Source organism: Mercenaria mercenaria, chromosome 6, assembly GCF_021730395.1.
Source record: "Mercenaria mercenaria strain notata chromosome 6, MADL_Memer_1, whole genome shotgun sequence".
Lineage (NCBI taxonomy): Eukaryota > Metazoa > Mollusca > Bivalvia > Venerida > Veneridae > Mercenaria > Mercenaria mercenaria.
The window spans coordinates 61,464,523-61,492,331 of record NC_069366.1 but is presented as its reverse complement, the minus strand read 5'-3'; the positions used below and the strand labels follow the sequence as shown (position 1 = coordinate 61,492,331).

At 34.7% G+C, this 27,809-nt stretch overlaps 2 protein-coding genes across 2 annotated transcripts in view; one reads left to right on the top strand and one right to left on the bottom strand.

The window, feature by feature from the left end:
- LOC123548733 (protein disulfide-isomerase TMX3-like) overlaps nucleotides 1-27,809 on the top strand; it is a 151,686-nt gene that overhangs the window by 51,474 nt on the left and 72,403 nt on the right. The gene's annotated exons all lie outside the window — the stretch shown is intronic.
- Nucleotides 1,427-26,877, bottom strand: LOC123548734 (fibrinogen-like protein 1). Its single transcript, XM_045336241.2, has 2 exons — nucleotides 25,806-26,877; nucleotides 1,427-3,001 (listed from the first exon to the last, which is right to left on the bottom strand). Exons 1-2 carry the CDS (start codon nucleotides 26,446-26,448, stop codon nucleotides 2,277-2,279), a joined length of 1,368 nt encoding a protein of 455 aa, XP_045192176.1. The 5' UTR covers nucleotides 26,449-26,877; the 3' UTR covers nucleotides 1,427-2,276.

The following is a 27,809-nucleotide window of genomic DNA, read 5'->3' as shown; positions in this document are numbered from 1 at the left end:
ATCTATGTCAAGATCATATATGAATAATCTAGGGTCAAAAACAAGGTCACCCGGCCAGTTGAAGAAAAACTGTGTGTGCTATAGGGGTTGCATTTTTCACGAGATATTTGTGGAGTTTGGTTATAATGGTATTCTCATTAAAATGTAGGTCAAGTTTGAATGTGGGTCATCTGGAGTCAAAAACTAGGTTACCTGGTCAAATTAAGAAAAACCTTGAGTATGCAATAGGGGCTGAAGTTTTCACTGGATATTTGTGGAATTTGAACAGTTTATTTGTCTTGATCAAATCTAGACCAGGTTTGAATATAGGTTATCTGGGGTTAAAAAACTAGGTCATTCTGTCACATCAAAGAAAAACTTTTTGTGTGTAATAAGGGCTACATTTTTCATCTGATGTGCATGAAACTTGGTCAGAATGCTTGTCCCATGAAACCTTGGATAATGTTTATCTGGGTCCTGTTGAGTCAAAAACTAGGTCACCAGGCCAAATAAAAAAAAAACTTGTGCACACTCTAAGGGCCAAATTTTTTATTCAATTTTCATAAAACTTGGACAGAATATTTGTTATTACAAAATCTTGGATTATTTTGAATCCGGGTTGCATTTGGTCAAAAACTAGGTCATGAGGCCAAATTGAAGAAAAATCTTGTTAACACTCTAGAGACCAGATTTTTACTCCAATCTTTATGAAACTTGGTCAGAATGTTTTTCTCCTTGAAAACTTGGACAAGTTTGAAATTGGGTCATGTAGCTTCAAAAATTGGGTCACTAGGTTAAACATGTTTACACTGTTATGGTGTGTTACTCAGGTGAGCAATCAAGGGCTATCTTGGCCCTCTCGATTTATATGAATACTGCAAACATTTTATAAGAAAATTTTAGCCTCTAAAATAGCACAATTTTATCTGATGGCTGAACCATGCATTCGGAGCAATAAAAATGTCAATGTAGAAACAACCTGCTGGAGTTACTTCCCTTTTAATAAATAAAATGTATATATAAGAACAAACATAAGGATGGGAGCCAGTCTTCAGAGGGGTAGTGTCATTAAACAAGGTTATACTGTATATTGCAAAGGATAAAGCCAGTCTTCAGAGGGGTAGTGTCATTAAACAAGGTTATACTGTATATTGCAAAGGGTAAAGCCAGGCTTCAGAGGGGTAGTGTCATTAAACAAGGTTATACTGTATATTGCAAAGGGTAATTGGTCCATGTAGTCACCAGGGCCCATACTCTTCAGTTGGATAATGCCTTGTGTCTATAGGAAAAAGGTCAGTATACCATAAATATTCCAATATATTATTCCCAAGGCCTTTATAAGAACTTGAGTCATATTAAATGTACAGGATGGATAATTATTGTAGACATAGACTTTTCCTCATGTCAAAATAGATCTGAAACAGACACATATAAAACAGCTGATTCCAGCATTATTTGTGGAAGAATTCTTTGTAAAGTGCCATTTTATTCAACAAAAGCATCAATCTTCACAAAAATATAGAATATATTTACAACCTTTGAATCTCAGATATTCTGTTGATAAGATAGATATGGAATCTGCTGCCGAAACTTTGCAGAATGTTAAATGAAGTCATTGCAATTTTACAGCAAAAATATAGAAAATGAAAATTTATGCATTTTTTTTTTCATATGTAAATACAAGGCAGTTTGAAAGCTTAGGAGCATTTTACATATTCTGCTTGCAGGTTATATCATTAGCTCAGCACTATTTCAAAGTTTGCTTTCTGTCAGCATAATATGAGCCGCACCATGAGAATACCAACATGGTGCATTTGCAACCAGCACGGATCCAGACCATCCTGTGCATCCGTGCAGTCTGGTCAGGATCCATGCTGTTCGCTAACGGTTTCTATAACTGCAATAGGCTTTGAAAGCAAACAGCATGGATCCTGACCAGACTGCATGGATGTGCAGGCTGTTCTGAATCCATGCTGGTCACAAAGCCACTATGTTGGTTTTCTCATGGTGCGGCTCATATTTGTTCCTTGAAAGTGACTATTAAATTGACTTGAGCGCATTAGATGATAAAGCAACAGTGTCTTATAATATATTATGTAATGAAGCCTTTAAGCTAGACCATAAAATAAACTCTGCTTCCTTCACATCCATTGTATGTAAGTCTTTTCTGATGGGGACTTTGTGTGTAAAATTGTAAATTGATCATGTATTTATTTTATAACATTCAATTCAGTTTAAAAAAATGTATAAAAATCATTTGAAAATGTGATTGTTGGATGGTTTTGAGCATATTGTTTTCAATTTCCCCTTTGCTCATTCTTGAATTCTGCTTTCTTATTTTTGCTGTCTGCACCTTTGGTGTCATTTGTACTTTGAATCTCGTAATTAGTTGGAGCAATTCTACTGGGACGTATTTTCATTTCGACTCTTGCTAACTGTTCATGTTTCCAGTCATTCCAAGAGATACCTCTGTATCTAACTTTAGATATGTTATAGTATGGTCCAGTTAGGAATGAGTACCAGCAGTTGTTAAACCACCAGCCCGCCATCCATTCTCGGGCACAGTTGTAACCTTGATATTCATCATTGTCTCGGTCTGGCGTACTAAACATTACACGATCATGCGATTTCAGTGAATCTCGAGCACTTCCTTCGTAAGCATGAATACTTAGGCGATAATTGTCACGCTCACCATCAATGCGAAATGTTTTGTAAAGAGCATATACTCGATTTCCGGAAAAATCCCACAGATCTATGCGTAGCTCATAATGGCGTTGATTGCTTATTAGAAATATATTGTCATTTCCCAAATAGTATTCATTCACGATGTTACCAAAGCCATGTTTATAATCATCCCACAGGCGCTTGAAATCAACTTCTCCATTTTGACGCTTCAGGATAAGTAGCCACCCTCCATTTGTTGTGTCCATGTCACACCAAACAGGTATTGGACATGGAGCGTAAGAAGGTGTCACATAGTACACACCTGACTCTTTGTGACGACTGAATACATCAGCACAGTCTGAAACATAAAGTATATATTGGTAAATCATTTAACTCTTACCCTGCTAAATTTCTATAATGAACTTGTCCAGCTTTCAATTTGGACAGTACCATTAACTGTTAAAAGAGTTTCCTACTGAAAAAATACTGACAGAATGGTGAACAGTGCAGATCTTGACCAGACTGCACAGTCGCAAAGGCAGAATCAGTTGTGTCCAGCATGATAAGGGTTAATGTTTGCATGAAATTTTATGCTTTTGGATAAAGTGGCAATTTTTTCAGATGTAAATTCTCAAGATTTTGAGTGTTATATATAATTTAGTTATTTAGTTTGATATAATTTTGCTGGTAGTGGTCATGTTTATTCTGATATTGTGACCATAACCTGTCTATAATTGTTTGCTTTCTTGTCAAACATTGATATAAGATTTTTGTGAACATGACCTTGGGTTTTCTTGTTTGTTACTGTAACCATGATTACTTGAATTGTCTGTGATTTCCCAGTCTCTCAAACTGTTCACAACAGTCACATTTTTTTGTAGAGACCATACAAGAGTTCTTTGTGCATTTTGATTGATTGAAACCCTCTCAAAACTTGTAAAATAATTGCTGAAATTTAGACAAAGCTCACTGTCTTTGCAGTTATCCTGCTGTGTAAAAGATTCTGTGTAGGTTATATATCACTGGTACTGCCAGTTAGTAAGTTCATATTCTAAAAAAATGACAGAGAAATTTGTGCAGTTTTGACCAATTAGAAATGTTGGAAAAATTAGATTATACTTTTTCTGTATTTGAAAATTGCCATTAGCTAGCAGAGTTAATACACCGATAATTTGGACTACTCTGAACACAATAATTGTTCTAGTTTACATAATGTAGTTGGGTAAAGAATAGATTGCACTTATACTCAGCCTAGCTATAGACATGTGCACTGGTGTTATATAGGGAAGTGGTAGAGTGTCTGCCTCAATCAGGTATGACAAGTCCTGGGTTTGAGTCCCAGCAGAGCTTAAATAATTATTTGCATTCTGTTATATAAACATATATTTGAAGGTTATAATGGACTGTTCCAGATGTTCTGTGTTTTTAGTATAAAGTATAATGAATCATTGTTAGCAATCCAGATTACTATTGAATGTAAAATGAAATACATCCAAATAGAAAATATCCAATATATTATGTCCATTTGATGTTTCTGCTCTACATGTCCTTCCTTTATCACAATGTTTTTCTGTAATATGAAAATACCAATTACTCATATATCTATATGCTTCTGGTAAAAATATGATAAATATATCTATCTTTAAGAAATATATCGATATTTGCATGATGCATTTCAAAAGTTTTTAACTTTGAAAAAATTAGATACGTTTTTGACTATTCACATATCAGTAAATAGGATAGGTAGATGAACATCTTAAATGTACTTTAATGCAATCTAATTTACATTTTGTTAAGTGTGTCAATGACTTTTCTTTGCAGTGTAGGTATTTGATGCAGACTTCACTAATTGATTTATCAAACTGTTGCCGATTTAAAAGTTACACGTGGTAAATCATCTTGAAAAATAAAGGTTGTATAGTATGTATAAAATAGACATGATTGTGAAAAAAGATCGTAATGAAATTCAGTTGCAAGTTTTATTTATTAAAAAAAAAAAAAAAATAATAATCAGATCTTTTTTGTGTCTTCTTTGTGGGTGTAGTATTCAAAGGAAAATGTAGATTAGTGATTTTTGAGTCGGCTAAAGGCTGAAAGCCTTTTGACGAGTCCTTGCTGTTCAGCGATTCTCTAAATGGACCGAATAACACGTGAAGGGATGTAGTTCCATTAGATTTCTCAAACTTCAAACAGTTCACTGCATGAATGAAGTTAAATTGTGTCAATTCCCTTTGCTATGACCAATATACGATGTAATCTGTCATACTTATGACTTGTAATTGTGCAATACTCGAATGTAACTCATTAAGCATAAATGTGCATTTTAAGAATTGCGCAGGCTTACAAGGCTTGGGTAACATCCAGCGAAAGACAAAAAATAGTTCCACAGGGCTCCAGATAAGATGCGTATTAGCGTAAATTACGTATAGAAATAATGCAAATACGCATGTCTAATAATTTCTAAGCGTATAAAAACGTATATAAAATTACAGAAACGCACACAATGCTTTTTTAAAAACAAAATCTGAATCGTCTGGATGCGTTAGGTAACATAGCCGATCAGCCTTAATTCTCCCACATTGAACGTAAACACGCATCGTATGATTTCTATAAACTTTGCGTGGGTTGAATTTTGCAGTCAGTAAACGGATAAATTATCGGAAGAAGAAGCTCTTACTGGTTTGTTTAGTTACTACTGATATTAAAAATGATTTTAATTCTTATTTTTCGAGAAATAAACAAATCGGCGAAACATTAAATTGTATTTTCTTGTAGTTTTTGAAATCGAAAGTAGATCGTCTATGTTTGGCTGCTTTCACGAAACGAAACAACTTTTTTATGAAAAGATTTAGATAAGAGGTAATTTAACCGTAAACTTCAATGCCAGATACTGCCAATTGCTGCTAAATGTCTTCGTATCATCACAATTTGTAAAATATATTGTTGAAACTGGAGAAAAGTGTAATCGTATCCAGATATAATATTTTGGGTAAATATCGAGCTGTGTTATGAAATTTTAAGAAAAAAACTAAAAACAAGCTGAAACTGGTAGACTATACTGTCAGTACATCAATCATTAGCCGACTCAGGCCCTTCAGGCCTTTGATTATCACTTGGTACTACTAATGAAAAAGTAGAATATCTTCACTATTTACAAAGACTTTGATATAGACACTGAGAAATGAGAAAATGAAGCTAAAACTGATATGAAATATTTTTTACAGATGTTTTGTATTATATAGGTTTTTGCTCATCATTTTAAAAGTGACAGGCTGTTGACCCTTTTGAAAAAAATCGGTTATATGACAGTAAGTTTATTCCAAAATTTAAAATAACAAATAAGTTTATAGTTTTGGTGCATTTTCACTCTGTGTCTATTAATATTATATTTAATTTAGGTCTAATAGAATTTGATTCAAACTTATAATAGTTTTTCAACATTATCATCCACATGGTATGACAAAAGATTCATGACTCTGACATAAATTTCTAATGAATTATGCCCCCTTTTTACTAAAAATATAAGGTTAATTTTGATGCTTTTTCACAATATCTCTGTTCGATTAAAGGGATTTAATTCAAACTTACTATAATTGTTTTACAGGATCATTAACAAGGTCCATAACTCTGGCACAAATATTTCATGAATAATGTCCCTCTTTTTAGCTTATCTGCACAACTTGCTCAAGATGAGCTTCTTTGATCACCTTGTGTCCGTTGTCCATCGTTGTGCATCAGTTGTGTTCAACAGTTTGACTGTTTACACTCTAGAGATCACCTTAAAGAAACTTGGTCAGAATATTTCGCTTAATAAAATCACAGACAAATTCATTACCGGGTCATCTTGGGTTAATAACTAGGCCACATGTAGGTCAGTTAATCTGAAAACCATGTTAACACTGTAGAGTTACGTTTTTTACCTGACCTTTATGAAACTCTCTCAAAATTACTCTTTGAAATCTAGGACAAGTAAAAACTTGGATACCCGAGTTAAAGAAAAAACTAGGTCAGTAGATCAGATTCTAATATGGGTCAGCTGTGGCCAAAAACTAGGTCATAGGGTCAAATCAAAGAAAAACTTGGTGTGGGCAATAGGGACTGCATTTTTCACTGGATATTTCGGAAATTTGATCAGAATGATCTTCTTGATGAAATCTAAGTCAAGTTAGAATATGGGTCATCTTGGGTCAAAAACTAGGTCACCTGGTCAGATCAAAGAAAAACCTTGTGTATGCAATAGGGGCTGCATTTTTCACTGGATATTCGTAGAATTTGATCATATTCATGATATTGTCTTGATCAAATCTAGGTCAAATTTGAATGTAGGTCATCTTGGGTAAAAAACTAGATCACTTGGTGTGTGCAATAGGGGCTGCATTCTTTTTTCACTAAAAAAATACAGAAAAAAATAGAGAACAGTTTCTTCAGTCACATTTTCAGCAAGATTATTCCAGATGTTCCTTAGGTGAGTGACTGAGGACCATTTGGTCCTCTTGTTTCAGAATTTACAGGAGTTGTCTACAAAGTAAAAAAGAAAGGAAAGTTTTTATCAAACACACCTATTCTCTTCTTTCATAGTAAAATTGTGACAAATTCCATAAATCAACCTGGTAGCTATTTTTTGTCTGCACAACACTACTGATATCCTACTGGTTGATGAATGCATCCTGTCATGCCAAGACACTAACTGTGATCTCATTTACAAATTACATGAAAATGTAACAATTTTAGATAATGGAAACAAGTTAACTTTACTGCTACATAAAATATAGAAATGTACAAGCTCATTGCTGTCTACTTTAGAAAAGATGAATGGAAAATAAAGCCCCTCTAACCCAGTCATTATAACTTATGAGTAGGTTAAACCTTTGTGGTGAAATTTTTCATGGGGTAATAAATTTATTTTTTGAAAAAGGCATATTTTATACAGGCATTATTTTGTTATTTGATAAGGTGGTAAAACATAAAGATTATTAGTAAAATGGTAATGCTTTTAGAGAAAACATATTTTCAATGAGCCATTCAGTAAAAAATTGACTCTGTGTCAGTGACCGACTTTTTGTCTCAAAAACAATTATTATATTTGATATATTTAAGTAAATGACACAATGTCATTTTTATGCCCCCGAAGGGAGGCATATAGTTTTTGAACCGTCTGTCGGTCTGTCCGCAATTTTCGTGTCCGGTCCATATTTTTGTCATCGATGGATGGATTTTCAAATAACTTGGCATGAATGTGTACCACAGTAAGACGACGTGCAGTGCGCAAGACCCAGGTCCGTAGCTCAAAGGTCAAGGTCACACTTAGACGTTAAAGGATAGTGCATTGATGGGCGTGTCCGGTCCATATCTTTGTCATCGATGGATGGATTTTCAAATAACTTGGCATGAATGTGTACCACAGTAAGACGAGGTGCAGTGCGCAAGACCCAGGTCCGTAGCTCAAAGGTCAAGGTCACACTTAGACGTTAAAGGATAGTGCATTGATGGGTGTGTCCGGTCCATATCTTTGTCATCGATGGATGGATTTTCAAATAACTTGGCATGAATGTGTACCACAGTAAGACGACGTGTCACATGCAAGACCCAGGTCCGTAGCTCAAAGGTCAAGGTCACACTTAGATGTTAAAGATCATTTTTCATGATAGTGCATTGATGGGCATGTCCGGTCCATATCTTTGTCATTCATGCATGGATTTTAAAATAACTATGCATGAATGTGTGACACAGTAAGACGATGTGTCGCGCGCAAGACCCAGCTCCGTAGGTCAAAGGTCCTAAACTCTAACATCGGCCATAACTATTCATTCAAAGTGCCATCGGGGGCATGTGTCATCCTACGGAGACAGCTCTTGTTGACTATAATTTTGATAAATGACTTCTGGTACTCCACTCGATGTCTGTTTGAAAACACTGTAAGATAGGTATGAACATTGGAAAATAACAGGGTGATGATTGTTACAAAAAGTTCATTTAGCTGTCTGTGACCACCCAGACGAAATGATGACCATAGTTGACCATGGTCACCACAGTTTTTGATGGTTGACCATGTTTTCACGTGGTCAGTCATCAAATACCATGGTGAAAACATGGTCAGGAGCAGGGTTGGCCACGGTCTACCATGGTGAGAGAAGATTGGCCATGTTCGACCATGGTCAGAAAAGACAATCAACAGTTTGACCATGGTCTACCGTGGTCAACTTTTTTCAACCACGGTCGACCATGGACTTCCATGGTCATGTTAGTAATTTTCACAATTATCAAGTTTTACAATGCACCAAAGATGCCTGACTGCATTTTGGCTCCAAAAGTTTTCCTATATAGAATAGTTTTCCTGCATTTATAGACAGATTCAAAGGTAAACTTTCATAGTCTGACTATAATTTGTTGTCATCTTAGCAATTTTATGACAAATAAATGACTGACTTGCAAAAATAGATATAGACTGCAATTGTCATATATGTTCAGGACCCTTTCAAATTTATATTTATACATTTAATTACATATCTGTGTTGGTGAAATATTTTGATATATTTTAAACAAACCTTATAATTTGAAGTGCAAAACATTGTTTCAGATATACTGATTTTAAGACATATCAAAATAGTGTATTTTGATTTCTCGTTTTTCACATAATATACCCAAATTTTCAGTATATTTACATAAGTAACTACTTCCGAAGAAACGGTCTCTCAGAATTTTGAAATTTTCTCCAATATGATTTTATGCAACAGTCAGTTTCTTTTATCAAAACTTAGCCACCAACAATGTTCCATTATAAATGATAATATCATCGAACAAGATATCAACAATCTGGGAGATGCTTCCCTCCATATTGCATACTTCTTTAAAATGTAAAAAAAAATTGCAAGTCGATACATCAATAAATGAAAAAGGAATTAAATTTTAGTAGTCAGATATACACTTGATTTTATTTCTGTCCATTTTTAACCTCATGTGAGAACTGGTTCTCACCATGAGCTTTTGTGTTTGCTAGTTGTCCATCAGGTATCTGTCAAGACTGATCCCAGTGTATATGGACTACCATGGTAGTTCATGGTCATGACCATGGTCGACCACATTTTGACCATGGTCAACCATGTTTTGTTAAATGGCACCACAGTTTTTTATTGTACATAATTACCATGTTCGACCATGGTCGTGGACCTAGGTCAACCATTTTTGACTGTGGTCCACAACCATGGTCAACCATGGTCCCCAACCATGGTTGACCATGTTGATTATTGACTATCAAGAACTGTGGTGCCATTTAACAAAACGTGATCGACCACGGTCAACCATGGTCATATGACCATGAACTACCATGGTAGTCCATGGTCATATGACCTTCATTTCGCCTGGGCAATGTTAGTCGTGTGTGTAGACTGTCAGCTTTGTAAACACATTTCTCAGTTATTACTAAAGCTTTACGCATGCCTTCCTCATGATAGACAAAGGCTCCATAACTCTGCTGTCATTTTGATGAAATTATGCCTCTTTTTGTAGCCATTTTTAATGCCCCCACATTTATGTGGGTAGTATATAGCATTGCTGCTGTCCATCCGGCCATCTGTACATCAGTCCGTCCCAAAAGCCTGTGTGTCCGACTCCTCCCACACTATGATACTCAAAGATCAAATTTGTCTCATGTTTAGTGTCTGGAGCATAAGTTATTAACCATTCAAGAAGGTATTGACTTCAAACTTGGTATGTAGGTAGTTGGTTATGGGACGATGTGCAGAGTACATGAACCATGATGTAGGTCAAAGGTTAAGGTCAAATCTGACCGTCATATTTAATGTTCTTAGCATAACTTGAGTGATAAACACACAATATGGCAGTAAGCTCGTACAGTCTGAAAATAACAGCACTGAAAAAGACACAGATGCTTTTGGGTGAAAACTGCTATGATTGCAAATTTATTTTCAGGAAATGCTGGAGGCAGCTGCACTTTTACTGCATGAATAACTGGGATTAGGCAGTCAGAGTATTGTAAATGTGTTAAGATAATTTTAATTGAAATGTCATTAAAAGTCTTTTGAATTTTCTGCAAGACTTAAACACTGTGTACAACCTGTAACAACAATGTTCAGTCATAGCACCAGTTTTGCAGTTACAATAATGTGGATTTCGAGTCAGTTTAATTTTTGGAGTATGCACAGGAGTATGTAAGAAGTAATTATATCTGTTCAAATCTAAATCATCATAATGTGTATCATAACCAATCTTTACTTAGAAACAATATCTTTTTGACATATAAAGCTGATCATTGGTTGTTGAAATTGATCATTTCCCATTCATGAAACCTAGCATTAATTCAATGATGTTTATCTCTGTCATGCTGATATTTCACTGGCGTGCTTTGTGATAAAAGAGAAAGATTTATATGTTGTAGATTTTCTTTAGTTGATTTGGAAGTTTTTTTTCCATTGAACCTACCATATATCAGTATATCAGTGTTATTTCCGCAAATCATTGTGTCTGGTTACACACTGTGTTTGATATTTTCACTTTCATTCATCTTAAGACTATACTATCTGTGTGGTTATCAATATCATAATATCTTCTTTTTTTTTTTTAAAGAAACTTGATGGATGTGAATTTCCAGACTCTTTTAATGTTGTTTTTGAAGCTAGGTTTTCTGAATATAACATTCAGAATAATAATGATAAGAAACACATACCTCAGAGATACTAATGTAGTAATTAATTTATTTTAAAGTGAGTTCCGGGAACGTCTAGGAGAATAAAGTTTTCCAAATATATTCAAATTGGCTGAAATTGCAGAATGTCTGAGAACACTAGCAGGATGCCGCCTGTTTACCCTATAATGTTGTTATTATCGTGACAAGGTGTTATAAATTTACTCACATTTAATGTATAATATAGAAATATTCTGAATTCATATGAAAGTTTAAAATGAAAATCATGATGATATAATCAGAATTTATACAAAAGCTCATGCAGAAATAATCAAAATTTATGTATTTTAATAAAATTTCATGTTGCAAAAATAACAATTGCAAAATAATTTCAGCATGAAAAGCAATTTGTATGTAAATGATGTTGGTGGCCAAGAAGTTGTTGTGTCTGCTAAGTTCATATTTCAACAAAATTTATTCTGAATTCATTTATACATAATTATTAAAGATTTTACCTTGACATTTTACTATGCAAGTTCAGTAGACAACTTACCAGAAAATTTTGGAAAATACTCACAATCATTTTTTGTGGAAGAATGAAAAAATGGTGAAGTAAGAATAATTTCTATTCTTCTTGAATATACAGCTTTATGTTGATTTGCTAATTGTCCCTTTACTTCTACAATAAACACCATAAAGCTGAGTTCCAAGACATATTTCAGAGGAATTCTGTTTGGTTGTTTTTAAGCGACCAATAGCACTGTTATGTAACATTTGAAACAAGAGCAGGTACAGTGGTCTGATGTGGTTGTGAATTTGAGTATCTGCTTCTCTAGCTAAATTTTTTCTCATTCAAATAAACAAAAAGAGCCATTAAAAGTTGTCAATCATTTTTACAAAAGCTTTTCCTTTTTGCAATTTGTGTTGTAACCTTTTCTTGATAATTATAACATTCATTAAAGTATATTTGATGTATAAGTGGGTTTTTGTATAGATCTTGAATTAATTTGCTGTGACATGTAATGGAGACATTTAAAAAATAAGAAAGAGATAGTAGGTAAAGCTTCAGTGAGATTAAAGATATTTTTGATAAAGCCATTAAGTTACATTTTACAGCTAGATTCACATCAGTATTGTCTACTGTGGTTTTGATATCATTTAACAAAATAGTTAAAGTGACAGAATCCAAAAAATTGCAAATTAAGGTTGATACATGTTAAATTGCATCTTTCACTGTCTTGAAATGAAAAAACAAATGGCATAATTTAGATTTGTAAAGCCATTAAACCCCAAGGTACTTTCATAATGGATAACTTTGGCTCTAATTTGGAATGAATGGTTAAAATAGTTATAAATACACTTTAAAAACTGATTTTTCCTACCCCTTTTTAGTCTGTTTAGATATAATTTTTGCACTTTTTGAGCATAGAATGTGAAAGATGAGGTAGCATGGGCTGCACTATTTTCTGCTGAAACTGGTCATAATAGCCATCATATACCGTCAAAAACTTTGCATTTTATACAATATTGAGGACTGGTCCTTGTGCCAGTAAAAATATATTTTGAGTCTATTTAGAAAGTTCTTTTTTCTTTGGAAGGGGAAGGGTGGAGAGGGGGAAAGGGGTGTGTTGTGGTAGATATCTGCTGAATTCACACATACCCCCTTTTAGACTCATTTTCTAATAGATACATGGAGGTCTTTGGAGTGACATCACTGATCTGTCTCCCCAGCATTTAGGTATTAAACTCTCATTGTTTGCAATAAATTCTTCTTCTTTCCTTTGCTTTTTGCAATAAATGATTGAAAACTTTGTTGAACTAAATACAGGAAATGGGGCATTATCAACAATTTCCTGGTGATTTAATGTAAAATTCATGTTATTTTAGGATTTTTTCAAGCTATTTTACTAGTAACTATGTTACTGTAATGTCAGGGACATTTGAACAACTATTTTATTTCATACAGATTACAGATGATCTATTTTATTGTTCTGGTTTTTCTGTATCATTTTATGTAAAGAAAACAGTATGCTAAGCTGTAAAATATTCCAAAAACTCTGTTGAAGTTTTTATTAAATGGACTGTCAAGATAAAAAACGTTTTTATTTGTTTGACTGTCAAGATAAAAAAACAATTTCATTGCTTTGACTCAAGATAGAGATCAGGATGATTTGTTGCAGGCTTCTGTAAAATGTTGCTTGATAAGACCCCCCATCTCATGATAATGTCATTAGACTGGCCATTTTAGCATAAAAAATGTTTGGAAACCAGTCTGAGATTGTAGCTCTACCATTGGCCAGATTCAAATTTAAACTAAAGAATAGTCAATCAAATACTGGAGTTTTGAGACTGGTCATGTTAATAATCTTGCAACTCTGGCCACAGTGTTTGGCTTACAATCCAGAATGTTCAAGAGTTCCTTTAAGATATAAAAGTAGGTTTGAAAATCTGACTTGGAATGCAGCCTTCATCATTCAAGGTCAGTTTGGAAGTATGCTCAGAAATGACTTATCTGGTTGCTATGGTTTGGAGATTCAGTTCCAGTCATGATTTCATATATTTTGCATTAAGCTAAGTGCCCAGGGCTTGAGAGGGGCGTTTATATCATTTTTGTCATGAGTAGACTGAGTTTGCTTTCATAGCTCTCTCTCGTGTTCTATAAATAGAACATACAGCAGTTATACCATAATGCAATGCGCGAATTGCGGACAAGAGAGCGTTTTCTTTATATAATCAGGAAGGTCTAATACGGGGAGTAGAAACTCCGTATAAATCAATACATTTATCTGTACTATGCTGTCGTCCATACCTGTAAATATCGACCAGTCGTTAGCGATCGATATTTTGTTTTCGCCACTATCGATTAGCGCGTAATTAGCATATTACCTCATGTTAATCATGGAGCTATAACACTTATTGTTCAAAGGATTTACCAGTCACATGTTAAGTGGCGATAATTAGATGATCAGAGATTGATCTAAAGGGATTCTGAAGCAAAAACAGCATGCGACTGCATGTGGTGATATGCTTAATTATTATGAATTAACTCGAGCTCACTTCCCTGAAGAAATATTTTACCACGTAACTTCAAACCTTTATCAAAGGGCCGATTTTTGTTGGATTTGAATAAAAAAAATGGAAAATAACAGAAAGCTGACACTTTGCTTAATCTTGTAGAGCCATAATTATAATTATTGTTTATAATGTCAGATTTCTACATACAGAAACAAACATTCTTCTTGAACGTAGGGAATGTTTCAAACGAAATTGTTGTTTAAACTCCAAAAATTAGTTTAATAAATTTAATCTTAAAACTGATGTGTGAAAAATACAATGTATTTAAATTAAAATAACAATATTTTTTTTTTTAAAAGGCCAACAACGAAGTTACATTTAGTATTCCGAACTTTTAGATAAAACTGCAGAAAATCATCTAGGTTTAACACGCATTTAAATGGTGAAGAACAGAGCAATATCATAAACAAATATTTTCAGGCAACAGTTTACAGTTTTGACTTGCTATTTTCATTAAAATATGTCCTAATTTTTTTATTCTAAATACTCTGAATCAACAAGGCAAATATCATATAAAAAACGACATCTTTCTCTCTGGGTAAGACAAGTCTAGATTTAGCCATTTTCACAGGGCGAAAAGTAACATTAATGTAGATATTTTCCATTTAAAAACAGATGTAGGCAATAATTTCATGGCAGAACTTTTGTTTTCAACAAAAAATTCAACAAATGCTTTCCCAGATTTTCACTGAAAGGACGAGTTAAACTGTAAGGCGTAAGTGTTTGAGTAATAGCAGAATAACCTACGGCATACGCTTCGATTGGACGACAGCATCAGATAAGATAAATGCCTGTTTCCAGTCCCCGTATCAGTTGTTCCAGATATAATGAATCATCATCTATCCGGGAATTAAAAATGTAACATGCCACCTGTATAGAATTGTCGCACCCGTTAACAGAATAAATAAGAGATGAAAATATAAATAACTAATTAAAGAAATATATTGGAACGAATGTAAGGAATATACAAAATATACAGACATATTATTTTAAGAAAACGATTCAAAACGGGCCTACTAAGCAAATAAAGAGCACTATTTTGAAGCATGGCATCCATATTACCCCATATTATACTATTTAAATCTTGCATAAGAAGAACGGTTTACAGCTTAATAACAAGTTACAATATTTTCGGATGCGACACACCAAAGAGCACTTGTAGTTGAAACTTTAATGCTAAATCATTTTGATTCATGACGTCCAAAGAATGTATCAGCAGAATTAAAATCATAAAAAATATAACTACATGTTTTTTTTTTTTCTAAACAGCTGATTCACACAACACAAGACGAAAACTCATTTATGATCCCCGATGTCAGTGGTCGGTGTGGATCCGTCAAATATTTCGATCTATCCTTTCTAAGAATACATATAAATATATGCATGATTTGGTAGAAAATAATGGTGATGCATTAGATTCAAACATATTTATTATCAGATAACATGTAAATATTACTATCAAAAGTCAAATATCTTTAGTTTATTATGTCACACTAAGGGGTCATTTGTAATAAAACACAACATATGTATATCACAGAGGTGTTAATTGTTTCAACGAATAACTGAATATGTGGCCGAAAATAATAATGTGGATGACAGTTTGGCACCGTGTAAAATATGGAGTGGAGTCATGGAGTGGAGTGGTGGAGTGGAGTCTGGAGTCGATTTTGGAGTCAAATTTGGGGTCGCTTTTGGAGTCAGTTTTGGAGTCAAAAAAACTGACCTCAACAAGATTAATTGAACTATTTCAATAGTTAATAAAACCTAAAAATTCATTAAATGATCCTACGTTTATATGTCACCTCCAAATAATTATCCACATAAGTATTTCACACTTACATGTACTAGTAAACTGTTGAATCATGAATGGGCTCAATATCATACTCCTCTAGAAATAACAATAACAGTTACTGATGTTTTCTCAAATGACCCTTATCAGATTGGTAAGAGTAACTTGCCATTACATTGGATAGTTAATTACAACCAATCACTCTCTACTTTATGACAGATTTCTACAAAATTCTGCTGGAGAAGGTACTGGTACAGCACCTCAGCATGATATCTCATTCTTATCAGGACTTGACCCCTAGTTCCTTCATGGTTTGTTATTTATGATGTTGGGTCAGATGTTGCCTGAAGATTACTCAGAGAGAATTGATAAACATTTCTAACTTGAAATGTGAAATAATGAGAAAATATTGTTTAAAGTTTTTAAAATGAATCCAGAAAATGAAAACAAGAAAAAAAACCTAGGGCCATACCAAATTGATATGTCGTTCGTCGGAACTACCGCATGAATAATTTCATTCCCGAGAAAAAAAAATAAAAATTACGCGCCCGCACGTACATAAAAATCTCCGAAAAATTTTTTTTTTTTTTCGATTACGCGGTCCGGAATAATAACGGCAAAACAGGTTTTATCGCTGTTTTGATGCGTCAAAGTGATTATGATCGGATTTCATGCGTCCGTAATACATGTAACTGATGATCCAAATTCAAAAAGTCAGGAATTATGGTGTTGTTCATCATTTGTTTTAAATCTGGAGTGTCTGTGCTAGTGCCACACATTGCCTTCGATGTGCCGGTAGGTAATGAAATAGGCACTTTCTACTTTTGTTCAATACAGTGAAAAGAACGAAGCCCGACTTGTAAGACCTGCACGGGGATGCAGTTAAAATGTTTGGAAATATTGTTCAGATACAAAGTTTTCAAACCATTTGTTATCAGTTGTTTAATTCAGCATGTTAGATCTAAAGCCCAAAGCTGAGGCCAACTACTATCTTAAAAAAATATTTGTTCACAGATCCTGACCTATCACATTGTCTCGGCCCAAATCTTTTTGAACGTAACTTCTTTAGTACAGCAGTCAGATATTCTATCAAAACACATTTAGTCAAGTTAAAAATTGTTTAGCTTTTCAAATAAGTAGTGTTGATATGAAAATAATTTTCTAACAAAATCTGTCCTTTTGTAACCCCAGTTTTGCCTGTTTGTACACATGACGCCAGGATATATTTAAAATTGGCTGTAAATTGATTGAACGAAAGAAACTGAAAAAAACAGACTTCCCCAACTCTAAATTTATAGTTCAGTCAAAGCACAACAAACAACACTTTTAAGGGTGGCCATATTGGGATCATTCTTTGTCCGCCTGTTATTATTTTTGCCTGAAATGAATCTCTACCACAAAAGCTTAAGCTAGCCTGATCATGATCTGTTAAGAAATTATTCCAAAGGGATTCGAGCAATGTCGAAGCATCTGTATGCCAAACTCCGTTTGGTCGCACTGGTCAAGTGGTTTATTACTTCCCTCACCTCTATGGGTTGGATTTCCACTAGGGGCACAAATTTGTTCATGAGTCAAAGCCATCTAACTGTGTTTCAGAAGAAATGTTATTCCACACAATCATGTGCCTGTTTTGTCTTTAATATTCCTCATCCTGTGCCATTAAATAGGCACGTCTTCAGATTAATGTAGAAAAATCAAAGTTAAAAATAAGACACTCATTCCTTAGTAATTAAAATTACAAAATAAAAAAAAATAAAGTGATTCAGTGAGTTTTGGCAAGAATTTATTTGCAAAATCATTCATGTAGTCTTTAAAACATATAGAAAAGCTATATACTGTGTTACCCACACTGTAAATGTTTGATTTCTGTGTTATTTCTAAAGAAATGTTAACTTTATATATAATCATAAACCGCCTCCTCAAGGATTCAAGCTGGGGAAAAAAAATAAAAAAAGCCCGCTCGTTCCATGTAAAATCTACCCGCCTCTGAAAAAATCAAAATTGAGAAAAAAAAAATAAAATAAAAATTTCGCTCGCTCGCTCCTATTTTTTTAAAAAATTTTCCGAAGAACTATTAATCAATTTGGTATGGCCTAGGTAATTAAATATTTACTATCTACTACAAACGGCATAATATAATGAGACACATTATAATAAGACACGATATTACTTGATGAAATTAATGAAGGATAGAATACTGTGTGTTATGCATATGTTTATAATAGACAATAGTACAATTCACAAAAAAAAAATACATTTGCACTAGTCTGGTTCTTGATTCGTCTGCTCATTCCATACAAAATTTGCTTTCAAACCATATTCGAGTAAGACAAATTGTTAAAGAACTATATGAATTCTGATCAACTTCATGCCTGTGCAGGCCATTCTCGCATACGAGAGATCTACCACTGTTCTCGGTTACCATGTCGAACATCAGATGAATGAGAATAGTGCAGGCTGATCTAGTTCGATGCAAATGCAGTAAACTATGTAGGTTTTCTCATGATGTGGCTCAACTATGAATAAAGACAAAACATCATTCTGCATTTAAAAGATTTGCATTTTGTAAATTCTAAGTTCAGACTGTTAAATAGTAAACATGCAAAAAGGTCTGCCTTCTGCAAACAATGCAGACCATGATCAGCCATGGTCTTCGCTGGTCAAAATTCAAAATTTATAAACGATACCTATATCAAATAACGAATGGTTTATTGAGAAAATAACAAGGTCAGAATTTATAAATATCCATGTTACTCGAGTCAGCTATAAAGATTGCAGGCGAGTAGCCGGAACCTTGTTCATAGTATGCAGGGGTGGTGTTGGGGGTACGGGGGTATCCTCCCCAAGAATTTTTATGCCCCTGAAAGGAGGCATATTAGTTTTCAACTGTCCGTCCGTTAGTTAGTTCGTTAGTCGCAACGTTACCTTTTTGCATGAAGGCACTTTACTAGCAAACCACTGCACCCAGGACCTTCAAACTTCACGTGCTGATAGTACTTATTGAGTACACCACCCTACTGACTTTGGGGTCACCAGGTCAAAGGTCAAGGTCACAGGGGCCAACGTTAACATTTTGCATGAAGGCACTTTACTCGCGAACCACTGCACCCAGGACCTTCAAACTTCACATGCTGATAGTACTTGTTGATTACACCAACCCTACTGACTTTGGGGTCACCAGGTCAAAGGTCAAGGCCACATGGGCCAACGTTAATTTTTTGCATGAAGGCACTTTACTCGCGAACCACTGCACCCAGGACCTTCAAACTTCACATGCTGATAGTACTTATTGAGTACACCACCCATACTGACTTTGGGGTCACCAGGTCAAAGGTCAAGGTCACAGGGGCCAACGTTAACTTTTTGCATGAAGGCACTTTACTCGCGAACCACTGCACCCTGGACCTTCAAACTTCACATGCTGATAGTACTTATTGAGTACACCACCTCTACTGACTTTGGGGTCACCAGGTCAAAGGTCAAGGTCACAGGGGCCAACATTAACTTTTTGCATGAAGGCACTTTACTCGCAAACCACTGCACCCAGGACCTTCAAACTTCACATGCAGATAGTATTTTATGAGTACACCAACCTACTGACTTTGGGGTCACCAGGTCAAAGGTCAAGGCCACATGGGCCAACGTTAATTTTTTGCATGAAGGCACTTTACTCGCGAACCACTTCACCCAGGACCTTCAAACTTCACATGCTGATAGTACTTATTGAGTACACCACCCCTACTGACTTTGGGGTCACCAGGTCAAAGGTCAAGGTGCTGTGGGGGCATTTGTCACCATTAGTGACAGCTCTTGTTAAAAATGAGAACGGCAAATGGTGCATTTTGGGTATATTTGAAGTAAATACAGTGACTGTAAACCTTGTTCTTTTTTTTTGTTTGTTTTGTTTTTAATAAATTTCATACAAAATGTATAATTTTAGTAGACCTACACACAATTGTGAAAGTGACATTTTTATTACAGATATTTTTCAGTACATACAATAGGATCCAGCCAATATGCACCCTAAAACAGAGCAAATCACCTATCCCTTTTCTATACAAACTGACCGATCATTTGGTCCAATCTCTAAAAACATTGGTTTAAAAAATGCAGGCTTTTGTTGTAACTTTAAAATAAATCAACAAAGGCATATTGATGGGCGATATCGAAAGAATGTTCTAAGTGTTTATTTAGAATTATTGCTATTACGTTCCCTTTCACGTTAAGCCTGCAATAACCCTCGTTATTTTCAGTAGTTTGGAAATTTCTATGCTTAATTTAATGGTTTGATCAGATTTCTACAGAAAACAATGCTTAAGACCGAACAAGATTTGTAGAGAGGCTGATATCTTTGAATTCTTTCTTCGTGACATAAATGCTACTTGAAATTATAATATCCAAAGTGTTTCTGGGACTTTAAAACCCTTGGTAAACCATAATATTACCAATAATGACATGACCATTGTCTTAAAACACAGACTCTAACAGAAATTTTATAACCAGGAAAACCGTGATGAAAACAGTTATAACCAGTGTTGTTGTTTTTTTGTTTTTTTCGACCATAAAATCAAGGAATTCCATCCCTAAATTCACCACAAAAATGATAATAATAATTAATATAGACCAAACACTTCAGTAACATTAAGCATCAATGAGACTCTACTCACAAAATCCCTTAACATTTAAAACAAGGCAGTCTGAATGACAGCTAAATCCCCCGCCACTGCTATGGATAGTGAAAGGGTAAAACCTTTGATTTTAGCTGTGACCTTGACCTTAAACTGACATGGCTGACTCATGAATTCTGCACAACGTCTTGATGAGGTGATCATTTGACCCAAGAAAATCCTTCAATGGGTTAAGGAGATACAGAGTGGACACCAAATGGAAGGCTCAAACCTTCGACCCTTAGTTGTGACCTTGACCTTGAGCTGGCATGGTTGACTCATAATTTCTGCACATCATTCTGATGAGGTAACCATTTGACCCAAGTTTTATAAAATTCCTTCAAGGGGTTTAGGAGATATAGAGCGGACACGAAATGGAAGGCTCAAACTTTTGACCTCCAGTTGTGACCTTGACCTTGAGCCGACATGGCTGACTCATAAGTTCTGCACTTCGCCTTGATGAGGTGATCGTTTGACCCAAGTTTGATGAAAATCCTTCAAGGGGTTTAGGTGATATAGAGCGGACACAAAATGGAAAGCTCAAACCTTTGACCCTAAGTTGTGACCTCGACCTTGAGCCGGCATGACTGACTCATGGGTTCTGCACATCGCCTTGATGAGGTGATCATTTGATCCAAGTTTTATAAAATTCCTTCAAGGGGTTTAAGAGATATAGAGCGGACACAAAATGGAAGGCTCAAACCTTTGACCTTGAGTTGTGACCTTGATCTTGAGCCGGCATGGCTGACTCATGGGTTCTGCACATCGTCTTGATGAGGTGATCATTTGACCCAAGTTTTATAAAATTCCTTCAAGGGGTTTAGGAGATATAGAGCAGACACAAAATGGCAGGCTCAAACCTTTGACCTTGAGTTGTGACCTTGACCTTGAACCGACAAGGCTGACTCATGGGTTCTGCACATCGTCTTGATGAGGTGATCATTTGACCCAAGTTTCATGAAAATCCTTCAAGGGGTTTAGGAGATATGGACCGGACACGATTTTGTTACGGACGGAAGGACGGAAAGACGGAAGGACGGACGGAAGGATTGACGGACGGAAGGACGGACGGACGGAAGGACGGACACAGACCATTCCTATAATCCCTCCGCCACGGCGGGGGATTAAAAAAATCCTGCTTGAGAGCCGCATAAAATTAGAGACCATTTGTCTTAAGACCCATTTTATCAATCAAGACTGTTTCAATAAGAGACAATTACATATATTTAGTGACTACAGGCCTGAGAGAAATCACCCCCATGCCTCCAATCCAAAAATGGCTCCAAAAAAGACTCCACTCCAAATTTGACTCCAAAATCGACTCCAAAACTGACTCCAAAATCGACTCCAAATTTGACTCCGAAAAAGACTCCACTCCAAAATCGACTCCAAATTTGACTCCAAAAAAGACTCCACTCCAAATTTGACTCCAAAATTGACTCCAATATTGACTCCAAAATCGACTCCAGACTCCACTCCACAACTCCACTCCACGACTCCACTCCATATTTTACACGGTGCCTGACAGTTTACATTAAAATATATATGTTGTTTATAACATTTCAAAATTTCAGTGAATTTAAATTATGCGATTTTACATTCACAGATAGATCTATTAAATCAAACAATTAAAATGGAAGATTTTTTACTAAAATATAATGTTAATATATGACAGTAACTAAGAAGAACAATTTGGATCTGTGAATACATTTTTGTTTTAAATAACGTTTTTCCATTTGGTGTTAATACATTTTCCCGAGTTATTCTACTTTTTTAAATATTCTTTTTTTTAAACTGGACGTGTCACAAAAAGAACAGAATTATATAATAACATTATCCATCCATACATATATATTGATGAAAAAGCGTTAATTCTAATATGGATATAAAATAAAGAGTTTCTCGGCTAGTTTAGTGAAATAAAAAGTGAAGAAAAACATTTGTTTGCGATGTGCATGCTAGAAACCTGAACAAAAATAACGAAATAAATGCAAAATTTTTGGTTTACTTATACTATTGTACAATGAAGGCACTGGTTGTTTGTCCGCAAATTGAGTGCTGTGCTATTTTTAGATAGCAGACCTTATCGGTGACGTCACAGATCCTTACATACGAGAGTGTGCTATTTAGCCTGTTTGAATTTTTTACAATTTCACTAATTGTACTGGATGTAAACAGGTGTCCCTAGCTTTAATAGAGATAAAAAATACAACATTAATTATTACTCTTTTTAATTACTCTGAGTATAGATTTTATAGGCTCCTAACTCTGGCTCCTTGGACCTAAAAAAATTGCCACAAACTGGCTATAAATGCAACGTAGAATGAAACCACCAATATAATAGGATGTGGATTCTTCAGACTTAGGCTTTATACAAATTTGCACCCTGGCAACATTTCTGATTGATTACATAATCTTTTCTTGTTTCCAGAATATAATAGGAAACAATGACAGAAATGTGGACCATGTTGCATGTAATTGCAAAACTGCTCCTGAATTCAGACATGTCAGGATAGAACAATGTAAATAATGCAGATAATATCTAGTATGTTGTTTTGAAATCTTTAGTACATTTTGTATTAAGACAATAATGTGTTTATTTATATAAACATGAAGAGGGATGAAAAAATCATAGTTGTTTCAAGATTAAAACCGGTCTGAAAACTCAAGCTTGTGATTGGTTAATTCTGAGTAGAATTTTGAAATTGACCAATGGCAAGGTTGGATTATCAGACTCAGGTGCCCAAACTCATTTTATTTGAAAATATAAATGAAATTTTGATTTTTGATTTAATCATAATGAGGATACCACAGGGATTGCCAGGGTTGTTGGCAGGAAGGCAACAGTCTGATGACAGTATAATTGATCACAGATTTGTAGACTCAAGGAATGGTGTATCATGTTATTAGCTTCCTATTGATGTTGTCAGGTATATCAGCTTCTGTTCCAAATAGTTGTTTTACAGAAATATCAGAGAATAATTGATGTAGTGAAGATTAGAAGTAAATCTACCATGAGCTGTCTTTATACTGTGAAATCATTTAAATTCGCTGGCATGAAATTTCGGGCAAATGGGAAAAAGGACTGTTTCGCGTGGGCTTTAATTCACGGTTTTCAATTTTAGAAATAAAAAAATAAAATTGAAAATTAATATTAGCGCGGTCTTTAATTCGCGCATAAGTCCTAGTGCGAAATACGCAAAAATTCACAAATAAAAATATTTTCACAGTAATTTTCATAATATGAGCCTTGTCATTAGAAAACCAACATAGTGGCTTTGAGACCAGCATGGATCCAGACCAGACTGCGCATCTGCGCAGTCTGGTCAGGATCCATGCTGTTTGTTAATGGTTTCTCTAATTGCAATAGGCTTTGAAAGTGAACAGCATGGATCCTGACCAGACTGCTCTTATGTGCAGGCTGGTCTTGATCCATGCTGGTCGCAAAGCCACTATGTTGGTTTTCTCATGGCGCCGCGCAATTATAGGATGCTTCAGGTGTTCTGCAAAATATAACCTTTGAGTAATGATGCTTATCATACAAAAAGCTTTTATAAATTAACAGTGTTTGTTTTCTTGGTTTTAACTCTTTTATTTTCAACAGTATTGAATTTCTTCCAGTGTAGCAAGCTGTTCTATACAAGTAAACAGCTTACTCACGTACATGCTTTAGAGGTACTGGATAAGGAATAAATGACTTTTCACAAACTGTCTTTATTTAAATATTATTATATTTTCATCTTACGTCTTTTACTTAAAATATTTTTGAGTCATTTTAGACTCTTGATGTTTGATACTGATGTAATTAGGAAGTATTTTGGGGAGAGTGCAATTCTTTTATGTTCATGATTTTATTCCACAATATTGAGAAGTTTTATAACTTTCTCTACTGAGACTGTGTGATGCAGTATATTCTCAGAATAAATGTCACACAGAAGTTCTGTAAACCTTGTAGCCCATAAATGAACTGTTAAAAAAGATGCAATTTTGTTTTAAGTTTGACTCCTGAGACAATTGTGAGAAATGTTTCCTGGCTGGATGTCATTAAAATTCAAGCAGTGCCAGACAACAATGATTAGTGTTAAATGTTTCTGGATTGAAGTTAATGGTGCATTGTAATTGAATTAAACTTTCGTAACAGTCTTTCTCAAAATCTTAAATTTCTTTATTGTGTACAAGAGCCAAAAATCAGTTAATTGTTACAAGATGACTAGATTACATGAGTATAAGTTGGTCAAACTATTGGGAACAAGAGATGAAATATAATGAAAATGTGTTGTTTTTTTCCAGATAAATGTGTCTGTATTTTAAGGTATGAAAGATCAAAGCATATTTCATTTATGAACACCAGATTTTACACTGTGTGCCACTTCTAAAAGTATTTCAAGGATATTCCAATTTTACTCTGAGACAACAATTCTCTCTGTGAGAGATGGAGAGATGGTTATCATCTTGAATTCTGGAGATATCTTGAGTCATCACAAAATGAAATTTTTGTCAATAAAAACTTCAAGGTTTATACACTTATTCAAAGTAAGATTATCCTGAAAATTCCATAAGTATAGATAAGGGTGACATAAAAATTATGTAAATAAAAAAATGAAAAAGAATTTTTCAAAATGGATTTAAATTTGTTCAAAAAGTTTTGAACCAGAGTTGTTTGGAATAATGTTTAATAGAAAAAATTAAATATTTTCATTCAGTATGTAAAATGAAATGGTTAAAAAATCTTGTCATGCAATAAGATGGATCTAACAGTTATACAGGTTTAATTACTGAGAAAGTCACGTAATTTCATGGGTATGAGTTGCCATGGTTTTGGCCAAAATTGTAATTTCATGGGTATATAAACTTGAGGATTTCATTTTAAAATGAATGGGAATTTTATTTGTTTGTTGGCATTCAGCTGTATGAAAGATGATATATATAATTATTAAGCAGTCTTCGAAAACCTAATGAAAATAAAATCCATAAAGGAAAACCTACTGACCTCTGTATACAACAATTCCAGGAGAGATTGAACAAGAGGTAACCTTAGATACACTCTGGACCTCAATATCCTTCCCTTGTATTTGTCCATCCACTGCCGCCGTAACCTTCTTTGACAACACGTTATTCACTTCAACAACGTCCAGCATCACCCCAGACAATTTCTTGTCTAGGTTTTTGCTCATTGTATATTGATCCTGTATTGAATTTTCTAAGTATCGTAACATTCTAAATATTGCTGTGAAGTTTGTTTCATAATCTCTCAGTGTTTTTTCAGCTTTTGACAGCGAATTTTCATGTTTGGATAAAGTTACGTTTATAACATCACTTTTCTTAAGTTCTTCATATAGTTGTTTTTCCATATTATTAAGCCATGATTTCACATCGTTGGAATTTTCTTCTTTTACGACATGTGTCGGAACGTTCAGCGGGAGTAGAGGATTGACTTGGAATGACTTCTCAGGTTCCTTATCTGCTTGCACTGGTGACAAAGCATTGGGACAATTAGAAGTGTCCATTTCATTGACTACAAATGTATATTTGCATTTTGATGTTTTTATTCTTCTTTTGAGACCAGAAATTTTTTCACAAAAGAAGCAGATAGTTAATATGATAGTAACTCGTAAAACTATTGACACTTTCATAGCTGAAACTTCACAAACTCCCGTTTTAATACTTCATAAATGTAATGTTTTCTTGTCAGTGTCCAAAGCAAAAATTATACAGAGGTAATTATTGAGTTTTAATTAATTGTGATAAAGCTGAAACTGTTCTCTATATTTAATAAAATTATCCTTATTTTTTAAACTTTTTTATGTTTTGTTTTTCCTCAGATTGCTATTTTTATAAATAAATGTTCACATAAACTCCAGTATAAATTAATAAGATTTTGTAGCAGTTTCAACAATAGCATAAAGCAGAAAAAGGTATAAACGTTTGTTTCCCTTAAACTTTCCCAGTAGTTATGTCTTAATGTTTATGAAAGAGCACGGTTTTAAATGTGACAGAAAATAGAGAAAACACTCAGTTGTGGTTGCTGATTTAGCGATGCATTAGAAAAAGAGGATGAGCCAGTCAGCGATTTTATATCAATGCATGATTGTACCTCACTGTCGGAATTGGCTGGTATGTGTAAAATTATGCAGACTTTGCAAATTTCACTTTAGACTTGTTGTACGTGAGACATAATTTCACCTTTGGCAAATTTTAATGAAGGGTTTACTTATAAGTAATTTGATGGCTAATTAAACAGTAATGCAGGTATTAAGTTAAGCTGGGGGTGGGGGGTGGGGGGGGAGTGGGGAAGGGGTGTGCACTTCGTCAAAATTCAACGTCACGGGCCTGAGCGTGGAAAAATGTTTCCATGAACAATAATGTAAAAACCACTAGACACAGAATGTTGGAACTTTATAGGATGATTGGACATGCAGAGTTGTTGACTTCTATAGGTTTTAGGGTCACTTCATCAAAGGTCAAGGTCACAGGGGCCTGAGCATGGAAAACCACTTCAAGTCAATAACTTGAAAACCACTTGACCCAGAAAGTAGGGTTAGACATACAAAGTAGATGACCCCTATTTTGATAGGGCATTAGGAGTAGATGGTCCCTAATGATTATGGGGTCATTTGTTCAAAGGTCAAAGTCACAGGGTCCTGAACATGGAAAACCGTTATAGGATCAATAACGTAAGAACCACTTGATGATGACTGGACATGCCAAGAAGTAAAATCACAGGGGCCAGGGCAGAACATGGAAACTCATTTCAAATCCATAACTTGAGAACCACTTGACCCCAAAACATTGAAACTTCATGGGATGGTCGGACATGCTGAGCAGATGATCCCTATTGCGTTTCAGTCATTAAGCAAACCATCAGGGTCTGTTTGACTTTTGCTCCTGTCCCCTTTTGACTTCTTTCCTATTACAACAATGCTTTGGGGTATACATGTGCATTTCTACAAAAGTATCTTTAGTTTTGACCACATTTTGTTTCTACAGTATTTTT